General features: G+C 48.7%; 1 protein-coding gene across 1 annotated transcript; it reads left to right on the top strand.

The window, feature by feature from the left end:
• The first annotated feature begins 3,728 nt into the window (after positions 1-3,728).
• Positions 3,729-9,673, top strand: LOC149340089 (sodium- and chloride-dependent glycine transporter 2-like). Its single transcript, XM_089551048.1, has 3 exons — positions 3,729-4,070; positions 7,494-7,979; positions 8,531-9,673. Exons 1-3 carry the CDS (start codon positions 3,747-3,749, stop codon positions 9,671-9,673), a joined length of 1,953 nt encoding a protein of 650 aa, XP_089407174.1. The 5' UTR covers positions 3,729-3,746.
• Positions 9,674-12,269: the final 2,596 nt, after the last annotated feature.

Consider the following 12,269-nt stretch of genomic DNA (forward strand, 5'->3'; position numbering starts at 1 on the left):
TCTTTCATCCTTTCCCTCTTCTTTCTTTTTTCTTTGTTTCTTTCTTGCTTTTTTTATTGATTTCCACACTCACATTACCGGGAGAACCCGAGATAAAGCCTTCTAAAATTCTGACTGAAAAACAATGGCCCTCCTTGAAACGCAACAGCATCGCTGTCTTCTCACCGTTACAAATAGCTTGGACGGCTGCTTGCGAGCCGAAGCATGCAAGACAATTCAAAATCCAAGCTACAGCCAGGGCAATAAAAACAGCAGCTCACTTCAAATAGCTACAGAGTTCTCTTATTTTTCTTTTTACTGAAAACCTTACTGGCATTTCTTGTTCAACATTTTCTTTACTTATTACTATATTGTTTAGGGGTTTACAGTACGAAAACTAACTTCATACTGTTGGGAACTGTTAACGAGGTTCAGATTTTGCATTTTGGCGTTGCACCAGTACTTCCACTAACTGGTCGCGTTACCGGTGCGAAAAATGCCTAATGAGAGCCAAACAATGCGATCTGTATTACTGCCGACTGTAGTCAAATGTGGCACGTTCATGATTTCCTTAAAGCCATCCACTGGCGGCCTTCTTAATCGATAAGCGGTATTCGTGCTTTGCCGCATGAACGACATTGCCAAAGAGCTCCCGCTTTCCAGACCGAAAATCGCGACCTAACGTTAAGCTGATTTTTCTCCTAAATCATCGATATTTTATGGCGAAAGCTTTTAATGGCTCATACTGTCGTCTGTTAGCAGAGGGTGTCACACCTTTGGCAGAGTGTTAACTCGGGAACTAAAAAGATAGGAGAAAACGAATGGTTGCTTCAGATAGAGGAGGATAAAATGAACCCAGAAGCCATGTTTTATGACTGTATAGTAATTAGTTAATTAATTATAATCGAAAATATCAAGATTGCGTCGAAATAACGCAGACGTCGATATAGCCAAGGGAACAATGTGATATCACATCCCCCGGAAGTCGTCACGGCATAGTGATAATTGTCACAGAATGGTTGGAAAAACGACGGTCTGGGTCAAACTAAATGGAAAAATGTGTAATTAAGCATAATTAACACTTAAGATCCCCGAAAGATGTGTAATTTGGGTATAGATATATCCACGGCGACGGTGTGACGTCACATCCACCGGAAGTCGTCACGGCATAGTGCCCTCGGTTTTCGTCTCTCAACACTTCAGCTGCGAAAGTGTCCTCGCAATTTTTTCCTCAATGGCCAAAGGCATCACTAACGGCTCTACGACGGCGAATAGAGAGAGCTCATTGCCCAACCTGAGCAAGGACGACACGTCACAGAAAAAAAAAAAAACGTAAGCGGGAGGGAGTGGCAACCTTAACATAGCGCATAATTAACGAAGAAGACAGTAACCAGGGTCTTCGCTCGTGTTTCAGTTACACTTGGCTGAGCTCTGAGAAATTACCCGCGCGTAAACATCCTAAAAGCCCGTTGCCGCAGGAGTTGCAAAAACAAAGGGACGGAGCGTCACACCCAAGTAGGGTTATTACGGCAAACCTTTGAGCCAACTGAGACGGGAAAAAGAGAAAATTTATGCAGAGGCAAGGATAAAAAGAGTTACTGCCCGACGCTGTTGTTTTCCTCTGGAATCGGAGTGGCAGTTCGGACATGAGCGGAGGGCAGACAGGATGTAGCCTTTGTCATGCGTTTTCGCAAGACCTCGCTTGTGGTGACAAAGGCGCTAGTGTTTGCAAACGTTTTCTTGGGCTAGCCCGGGCATCTGCTTTGAATTTATTTCTCTGCACGGCAAAGGCTGCATGTGCGCTGTTCTTTGCAGTCTAAGAGCTACTGACATCAAATCAATACAGTGCACGTAACAAAGTTGCGAGATTCGGTACTAGCAGTGGATGTGAATATGACCTGTCAAAGTGTCTGAATGGTGCTGAAAAGACACTTTGGCGCATTCCCTCGTGCCCACAGAATTTTTCAGGTTGATTTAATTTTTTTTGCTGGTAGGGGCAAAAAACAGAAGTTACCAAGACTTTATAATGTGCAGATTTACGGCCTCGAACAGCCGCTACATTTTGTGTCCATAGAAAAAGAGGTGGCGTGTTTCAAGCGTCTTTGATAACTCCTTTGTTCACACTTTGTCTGGATGCTTACATAAAGGTATCTTCAAGACTAACAAAGTGATACTTGCTACTCGAAGCCTGGCTTCCAGGCATTCCCTTTGACTATCTGAAACGCAGCGTTTCTGTCTTGCACGCGTGAAGTTCACTCCCAGGCGCACTACGAAAAGGTGCCAGAACGAACGGCGCACAGAGGTATACATAAAAGTCCGCTAATATCCTGCCTTGAATAAAATCATTCAAGAACCCTACACCTCTGCTATACTCTGTGGCTGTGCAGCCAAGGCCAGGCCGAAAAGGCAGCGAGACGAGGCTTTGTTCCATTGCCGTGGGGAGTGGCCTATCTCCGCCCCAACGACCCCGCGCGGTCTCGCCACTTCAAGCCGCCGCACCCCCAGCGCGAACAAAGAACCCAAACCCCATGGCACATGAACAAAGGAGCGTCTACTTCCCTTTCCTGCCTAGCCTTGGCTGCATCAACACGGAAGGCTGTCTACGAGTGTAATTACAAGCGGAGTACACAAATTCTGTTCACAAGCCAGTCTTGGCATAAACAAGCCATGATTAGCAGGAGTGACTATAAAGTGAACTTAAATATTTTAGGGCTCTGTCGTGACTGCTATAGGCGCGCACCCTTTGTACGTGTAAACAGCCTTAGGTTCATGCCTAGCCGAATGCAAATACAGCTCGCACAACTCCGATAGCATACAGCAGAACCGTTGCACAATCATGAGCTTACCCGCACAGATTAAGGCGCGTCCTCTAACCTCTTAACAGACATGATTAAAGAAGCAAAATATAATTAAACATTACCTCGTGTACGACAGCCTCGCACTGCTGACCATTTTGGCGGATTGCTGGCAGCCAGAACAAGCTGATGATGATGATGAAGACATTTTAATTGAAACTAAATTTAGTGACCGATCCCCTTATTCCACGAGTCCATTGGCGCTTGTAGCCACTCTCCCTTTCGGTCAGCTTCTGCTGGACTTTTGAGACTGAGCTGGACCGCATTTCGTTCACTGCTCAATCGTCGGTTCTTTTATCCTTTCTATTTATTTATTTTAGCAGGGCCAGAGCATGTGGTCCAGATCCACTTCTATGCCACAGTGTGCGCACTGTAGCACATATGTTTCTGGGCAGGTTGCGTAGTCTTTTTGGGCTTGTGTACATGTGTGTTTGTATTCCTCTCAGTGTCATTCCTCTCCCTTCTCTGGTTCTTCCGGTGGCACGCATTTCCTTCTGTCTAGCCTGTAGCGTTGTAGGACTTCTCAGCATATGGTCAGTAAATTTGAGTACTTACACTCGTCCGTGTGTTTGGGTGTCTGGGATTAGAGTGCTCGGGCTGCGGCCTGCGAGCGTTCGTTCCTCTTTTACTGATGCGCTGCATGGCGTCCATATGAGATTTGCTTGCTTTTCGGCTTCCTTCACTTCCATGGGCTGCAAACATATGTTAGAATGGGCAAGAAAAAGAAAAGTAAAAGCGCCCAGCCCCCAGATAGAAGACGACGAGCCAGATAACAAGTGTCCGTGCCTCACGCTCCTGCCGCGCGCAGTCAAGCACAGGGTCCCAGTCGATAAGCCTCGGCCGCCGCTGCTCTCTTCCGTCGCTAATTTTCCACAGCCTGCACCAAGGACTCTGCATCCTTAGTTAAGTACCATGGGTGGCACCAACCAAGACCAAGCACAGGTGATGAGCCCACTGTCTCCGTCGGGCTCCAGCGGAAGCTCACGCGTGGTGGTCAAGGAGCACTGGTCCAGCCACATCGAGTTCCTGTGCTCGTGCATCGGCAACTCCGTGGGCCTGGGCAACCTGTGGCGGTTCCCCTACGTGGCGTACAAGAACGGCGGCGCGGCGTTCCTGGTGCCGTACGTCATCGTCAACATGGTCGTCGGCAGGCCCATCTACCACCTCGAGCTCCTGCTCGGACAGTTCAGCAGCTCCGGTCCGCTTGGAGCATTCCGGCTGTCGCCCATGTTCCAGGCGAGCTCTTCTTTCAAAGACAGCGGGCTTAGCCTCGCTCCTTTACTGTACCAAACGGGAGGCCATAAGCATCCGCAATCAAAGAGCAGCTTCCAAGCTACCGGGTCTGCTGTTGGTTGCCTGGTCCTGGCCGACGTATCAAATTGTCTGCACTGTAAAGCTCTGGGTGATAGAGGACAACGTTTGCTCTCACCCTCGAGAGGTTTGTAGCAACTGCTATGCAAAACAAGCCAGGTTCGTTGGGTCCCGCGGGTTTGCTTGTGCCCAAAAGCGAATCTCTGTGTATTTTCACAAAGGCTGTATTTAGGTATAAAGGTGAAACGTCGGACGTGATATCACTGATTAAGAGGCCAGTTTTTAACAACTTAGATCTCGCTTACTACTCAGCGGCCCCGATGTAGCACCAGGGACATGTGATTACCACTTCAGGATCGTGTTTATGTAGGACAGATTTCTGCATATCTTACTAAAGGAACTGTCTAGTTAGGTGTACGAACCTGGACATGAATGCTGACTTCGCGCTTTTTTTTGAAGGTCATAAGCCTTTAGGAACGTAGTTTAGGCGAAATGTTAGGAAGCATATAAAGCATTACATTTTTTTTTTTTTTTCAGAATGTCCGGGACCATAGTTTTATTCGCATTAAGAAATGAAAACTGCCTCCGATTTTCAGATCTTCCGAAAAATATCTCCTACGTATAAGAAAATTGCGCGTGCTTGTACCTTAACACCGCATTACTGCAGCGACAAGACACAGCGCTCGTGTCTTGTCGCATCTTCTCTGTGTCCTCGTCCTTTGTGCGCTGTTCAGTCCTGCCATGCACCAACTAGCTCAACTCTCCGTACTTCTACTGCAACTGTGCACAGAGTGGTGTTTCACCTCCAGAGCCACCTTTTTTCTGCTTTTTTTTCACCAAAGCACCCTATGCACTCCCACCCCTCCCCGCAACCTCCCCTCGGTCACGCAGTTTTACGCAACCTTCTAGTGCAGCTTTGCCACGGTGCCTATATACGAGTGCCAGCTTATAGACTGGCGAGCGGAATGCGCAGCTAAAAGCCACAGCAGCCGAATCCCCCTCTGCTTGGTATCCACATGCCGTTCCTCCGGCAGCGGCTGCTCCTGGCGCTGCCGGTCGCCTTCACCCTCTTCTTTCTTACCTGTCCGATGGCTCCTCGCACCCGGTGGCCCCCAGCGCTCGCTCAATCATGCGCCTCCGAGTCGGAGCTGAGGCACGATGCTTATCGCCCGCTCCATGATCACACGCTGCGGCCCGCTGCTCCCATGGCCCTTTCGCTTGCGTCTCCACGACAGGCGTTAGCTTTAACTGCGGCGCGTGCCACTTTCCACGCTGCTGCGGCCACTCTGAGGTCTACTTGTCGAGTCGGAAATGTCGCGTCGCTGTCCGTAACGAGGACACTTGAGCTGACTCACCCTCAGCTGCCGGGATATCGCGGGCGGGGCGACAGTGAACTACTCTTCTGTCGCTGAGCTCTTATCGAAGCGATCACTACAGCGAGAGGTAGAAGGCAGCCTTCACTTTTCTAGGACAAACTTGTCTTCTTATTTTCGAAACTTTCGAGGAATTGAGAGGGCAACATTCAGCTATAAAACTCGTTGGGCCTGAATGAGAACGGTGTGGCGAAAGTGCTGACATACGCAAGCAGTAGGCTTGAGGTGAAAAAACAAAGCAAGCAAATAGAAGTCGGAAACTTGAAGTAGCAATTTTAACTGTGTAACTCGAATTGAGTAGGCGCTTCGTGCTGTGTGCGCGGCAAAACGCGTCTATCCTGCAATACTCTAAATCTATCTCTCTCTCTCTCTCTCTCTCTGTGCGTGTGTGCTCGTGTGTGTGCGTGCGTGTGTGTGTGTGCGCGCGTGCGTGCGTGCGTGTGTGTGTGTGTGTGTGTGTGCGTGCGTGCGTGCGTGTGTGTGTGTGTGTGTGTGTGTGTGTGTGTGTGTGTGTGTGTGTGTGTGTGTGTGTGTGTGTGTGTGTGTGTGTGTGTGTGTGTGCGTGCGTGCGTGCGTGCGTGCGTGCGTGCGTGTTCTGGAATTCTGGAAGTTCTAGAATTTTCTTCGATTGAGTTTTATATATGCTATAATGGAGCACTGTGCATTAGTTTCAATCTGCAGGCGTTGTTTAATGTACACCACCAGTACGTTTCATCTCGAAACACGGCTGCCGCTGCCACAGTCATGTGAAATCTTCAAGGTTGCCAAGTTATTGCCATGCTGAGTACCGTTTCCTACTTCACAACTACAGAGTAATCTTCAGACTAAAAAAAACCAGACCATCGCGAAGTAGTCCGCTCCGGCCAGCCGTAGTAATTAGATGCGGAGAAGTTCAAAGTTACCGGAAGGTGCCAATTTCGTCATGATTAATCGTCGCAGGAGCGTCGTCCATCCTTCGGCAACAATGGAGGCTAAAACGTATTCAAGCCAGTACAAATGGTCTTACGCTGTTTCATGAAGGTAACAAATGGTGCCCTTTATATATAATTTTTCTTCTTTATGCGAGGATTAGACAATTGTGACATCTTCTAAATCACGACAGAAGTGGATAATAGCTCCACCTGCCATAATTCTGAGTTGTAAGGGTTTCAGCCACTTGCTTTCATCGGCAAAAGCTGCTAAATTATTTAAACCGATGAAGAAAAAGACAATCGGAAGCCAAAAGAATGCAAAATGGGATTCGTTTCTGCAACTGCAGTGGAGTTTAACTCCCCATTTAAAGAAAGTTGATACCCGTAACCTTCGGAAGTCGCAAGTACACTGTACCAGGTCAGCTACATCAACAACGTTTTCCATCTGCTTTCGAGATCGTTTATGTACTAAAACACATAAACGTAGCTGACGACGGTAATGTTGCTGCTTCTAACTTCGAGCAAATCCCCCTTAGTGCCGACAGCCTGACAGACTTTCTTATCTCCTGCATGCTATATGTTATACTGCACCATAATGAGTATTGTGTTTTGTGATCTGCATTACAGAAAAGAAAACGACGAAGGGGGCAGTAGCGCGGGACGCAGATCCAGCGCTATGCACGCTAGCTATAGAACATTTGTCCTCGCGTATTCACCATTAGATATCATTCTACGGCTTGCCGCTGCGGTTCGACGTTTACGGGCACTTGCATAGACATCTGTGGAAGTAGATGAAACGGCAGTCTCTGCTGTAAGGCTCATTGGTAGCAAATGGAACGAGGCATGCAGAGGCAGTTGGCTTCTTATGTTCTTGTAAAATGTTTTCTTCTACTCTATTTGAATTGACTCCGAATGTGACGAAAATCGCCTGCTTTTAAAATAAACATCACCATTTCGTCCTTTTATTTGATAATAATGTACTTGGGACATTCGATTCAACAAGGACCTCATATATCCCTATGTCCGTTTCGCTTCATGTATCACTTCGTACCTCATTTCTGCAGGGCAATGCGTTCGGCATGATGTGGGGCGCCTTCATCACCACAGTCTACTACCAGATGGTGCTGACGTACGCCTTCCTCTACCTGTACCACTCGTTCAAGCGGCCCTTGCCCTGGACGGATTGCTTCGAATGGTGGGGCGTGCCGCTCGATGGCTGCTTCCGGAGGATCAGCCATGACAGCCACCAGCGGCTCTGCGACAGCGTGCGGCGCATCCTGGTGAATGCAGGCGCCAACGACACCGGCGCCGAGTCCGTGGTGGCCGTGTCGTATCTAAACCGCACAGTGCTGGTGTCGCAGACCGAGTATGCGATCCGCTTCGCTGGCTGCCTCAGCGCCAACGTGTCCTCCACAGAGGCATTCTACAACTACTACGTGTTGAACTCGAGCCCCAGCATCGAGCAGGTCGGCAACGTCCAACCACCGCTGATCCTCTGTTATGGCCTGTGCTGGACACTGGTGTTCCTCGTCATTTTCCGAGGCATCCAGGTGGGGGCACTGATGGTTTAGATTAAATGATATAAAACGCATAACTCGGGAAAGGACGAATAACAGTACGACCCGCAGTTTCAGCGGGATATCATGCCAGGCAAAAGGCAGGATATGACATAAGAAGGTTTAAAGTATATGTAATCAGGTGATGCACGCGGTAAAATTTAGCTTATCAATGTCCACATGCAAATATTTGTTGAAGCATTTTTGTGCAAGTGCATACAAATCGTATTTTCAGCCTTCGCACGACAGATAGAGACGTAGCACCCATTTTATCCTTTATACTTCTACCTGTATTTAGCAGCGCTGGTTTCCTTTTACAAGCGTTAACATGTTTTGAAAGCCTGAGTTAGTATTAGATGAAGCATGTTCGTCTGCAATACATGTCCTACACTGAGACCCGCTCCAGCTTCCCTGGAATGCGCTGTAGACAATGCTTTGACAACGAGATAGGCAAGCAAGCGGCCCAAACAAGTGTTACTGTTCTTCATTATAACTTTGTTACCGAAAACAATTTATAGCCATTCAACATTCTGCAAAATCCACAGGTTTCCGGAAAAGTGGCGCTGTTCACTGCCACCGTGCCCTACTTGGTGCTGAGCCTGATGCTCCTCCGGGGCATCACACTTCCTGGCTCCACCATCGGGCTGCGATACCTGCTGCTGCCGCGATGGGAGGCACTGCTCGACGGTAGCGTCTGGGCCGCGGCCACAGAGCAGGTCTTCTACTCCCTCAGCATTGGCACCGGTGGCCTGGTTCTTTACGGTAGCTTCCAAGAGTTCCGCGACGACATGCAATCAAGTGTACGCTTGATTTGCATCATGGACTTCATGACCAGCGCCTTCGCCTCGCTCGTGATTTTCTCCGTGCTGGGAAATATGGCGCACACACTGGACGTGCCCATCGAGGAAGTAGTGAGCGCGGGGCCTGGCCTGGCCTTCGTCACATACCCGGAGGCCCTGTCACTTATCGCCCTGCCGAACATGTGGTCAGTGCTGTTCTTCGCCATGCTCTTCATGCTGGGCATCGATTCGCAGATGGCCAACTGCGAGTTCGTCGTCAAGTCTGTCCAGGAGCTCTTCCCACCTTTCGAGACGCGCCGGGAACTGACCACCTTCCTGTACTGCGCCTTCTGCTTCATGATCGGCCTGCCGTTGACTACGCAGGCTGGGCTCTACTTCCTCACTATCCTGGACAACTACCTGGGCGCCCTGATTGTCCTTATCACTTGCTTCGGCGAAACACTCATCGTCGCCTGGGTGTACGGCATGGAACGTTTCTGCTTCGACGTGGCCTTCATGACGGGCACCTGCCCACACTACTTCTTCTTCATCACCATCAAGTACGTGGCGCCCACGGTGCTCGGCACCTTTCTGACCTACACGCTAGCCACTCTGCCGAGGAGCAGCGTGGGAGACTACGTGTTTCCAATCTGGGCTGACGGGTTCGGCTGGACACTGGCTATTGTGGGCATGGCACCGGTCCTGGTTCTCGCTGTGGTCAGGGTACGCCAGTGCAGCGGCGACTGGTGGAAGGCAATGTCTCCGGACGCCGACTGGGGTCCTTACGAGACGAAGTACAGGTTGCGCTACTTCGACCAGTTGGAGAAGTCAGGCCTGGCTGCCTGTTACTACCCGCTCACCCGAGACGTCCACCACAAAACCAAAAGCACCCACACCGATCACGCCTGACTACCGATCACGCCTGACTGCCTAGTGGTCAAATATAACCATCGGTATTTACAAGGTCCTGTGTAAGAAGTCTGTCAGTCAAACAAGAAGGCATCTTCTAATATTTGCTGCGCACCCACGAAAGCGTGAGTGCAGTTATCTATTTTGCTGTGCGACAACTGCGTGCGGAAGGTGCTCAAGCAGAACTCCGCAGAAAGATCCCACCACATCGTCATTCATGCCTTACGCAAACTATTGGGTTATTTTTCTGCTAAGCGATCATGATAGTGTAGCGGGTCAGACCACCTTGCTCCGCTTGCTTCTCCTAAGGTGGAGGCAGGGGCAATCTTTAGCACACAGTATAGTTTAGAAAACCGCATTCGTTTAGTGAAGTGACGGTTATAAGGAAACCAATTTTAGTACTGATTCCTTGGCGGTTGTTTTTCTCGTCACCAGCACACTGCTGCCGCCGTAACAAAGTCTGGCAGCACAGCGCTGCAATCACAACTGATATTCGCATCAAACAAAAAACAAACTGTCGAAAAATGTTGCACAGCATAACCTGGCAGTGGTAGCAGTGGTACTGAATAATGCTCTCAACGGTGACCAGCACAAGTAGTGGAAATATTAGCTCAACGAGTGTTTTCAGCCGAGCCGGTGACGGGGTCTCGCACCCTGATGCCCCAAGGGGTGAGGCGCTAATTGCATATCAGGCCATAACAAATTATAACAGGGAGCTTAAGGCGAGCGTGCCTAATCCGCACGTTTCGCTCAGCCGCGAGAAGGCTACCACGTGGAGGCGGCTGCAAATGCGGTCGCAGCCAAACCCGTGGATATATTTTAATCTTTCCCGATTTGGTAAATCTGTACGGTCAGCTGTGCGGCCAGCCTGCCACCTTAGACCACATAATCAGGGACTGCAAGGAGGATCCGCCTCCGGCAGGTCTAGACACACCTTCCACGCTTGAAAAATGGGAAGCTGTTCTCGCTAGCCCGGACCCGGACGTTCAGTCCAGGGCCACGGCAAGAGCACAGGAGGTCGCCGACACACTTAAACTGCCGGCCACCTGGAGCGGCTAAAGAACCCAAGAACATCAACCTATTGCTGACAATAGTTTTCTCTATCTCTCTCTCTCTGACAGTATAAGAGAAATAGCACTGTAAGTGCTGATCGTGGCGTGCATAGTACGGGATTTGCTGGACGGAACGAAGAGGCTGATGGAAAGTTGCAACTGTTAATCGGGAGATCGGGGAGTTGAGCCAAGATAACGCCCTCGAAGTGACAGGAATAAAAGGGAAATGCGTGGCGCAGGTGTTGGCAGGTGGTTTGGACGAGAGTGCATCCATTTTAGAGGAAGGGTGAGAGCTGGCGCCTGGCGGGCCGAAACTCCGGCCTTAGCTGTAGGCAGAAGTAAAGAAGAAAACAAGAACGGATTCCAGATGCTGAGTCATTTAGGAGAGACGATAGGGCAATCTCACCGAATGAAGAAGCAAAACAGGATAGCATAAGAGACTAACTGGAAAAAGTCTGTGGCGAATTTCCTAAATGCACAGCCGCAAGGATAAAAGAAATTCCAATCAAGCTAACTAATGGACTTGGTCCAAGCAGTAAGGAAATGTAGTTAACAGCAATGGATACTGCCATAACAAATAAGCAAATCTGGGACAGCTGGAGACAGAGAATTTATTTATTCATTTATTTAATACTGCTGGTCTCACTTAGAGGCTAGAGGCCGTGACAGGATCGGGTTCACATAGAAATGAAACAGCACAAAAAAGCAGCACCACGGTTAATCGCACATAGTGACAATGTTAAGAATTTTCAAAGCGCCTTGCCAAATGTGACAGATTGATTAATTGTGATTTGTAATTAATAAATAGAAAGGAGATGAGATCATTTGTTTCGTAAATGAGATGTACCAAGATAACAAAGTTGAAATTAAATGGGAAGTCATAGGAAGTGCGGCAACTGGCGAGGTACGCCAAGGATTAAGGCAGGATTGTCCTCTATCAGCGCTGGTGTTCATGATTTACATGTAAGTATGGAAAGATGACTACAAGAAAGTAATCTAGGTTATACTATATCGTAAACATTAGGCGGAATCGTCGTAGAGCAGCGGCTCCCGGTTTAATGAACGCGGGCGATATTTTACTATTAGCTGACAGCCAGGAATATTTACAGACCCTGGTTAACTAATGTGGAGACGAAGGAAACGCTGTAGACGTCACTTTTAGCACAATTATATCAAGTCTGATGATTTTCAGCGATTCCAATGATCAGATGCTTACAATACAAGGCCATGAGGAGCCCAGAATAGCATAATACAAATATATCCGTGTGTGGTTAAACTAGGGATAGGTATACGTGGAAAAGAACGAACAAACTGTTAGGGCGAAAGGGCGGAGAGATGACGCGATACTGAATCATGGGTCATTATAGGGGCACAACAAGTAAGAAATACAAAGACATTTGGAAAGGAATAAAGGTATCAGGGCCTGCTCTTGGGACTGCAGTTCTCGTGCCTATGGGCAGAAGTTCAGTCAGGACTAGAAAGAAATCAGAGAACTGTTGGAGGATTAGCATTAGGGGCCGACGGCAAAACCACAAATAAGGCAG

The sequence above is a fragment of the Amblyomma mixtum genome, chromosome 6, assembly GCF_055824585.1.
Source record: "Amblyomma mixtum isolate Tamu chromosome 6, ASM5582458v1, whole genome shotgun sequence".
NCBI classification, from domain to species: Eukaryota; Metazoa; Arthropoda; class Arachnida; order Ixodida; family Ixodidae; genus Amblyomma; species Amblyomma mixtum.

Bases quoted from the DNA above. Each gene is read 5' to 3' on its own strand.
- LOC149340089 (XM_089551048.1), top strand. From the start codon at position 3,747: ATGGGTGGCACCAACCAAGACCAAGCACAGGTGATGAGCCCACTGTCT. The intron at 4,071-7,493 runs GCGAGCTCTTCT...TCATTTCTGCAG, and splicing joins GGCTGTCGCCCATGTTCCAG to GGCAATGCGTTCGGCATGAT. The intron at 7,980-8,530 runs GTGGGGGCACTG...CAAAATCCACAG, and splicing joins TCATTTTCCGAGGCATCCAG to GTTTCCGGAAAAGTGGCGCT.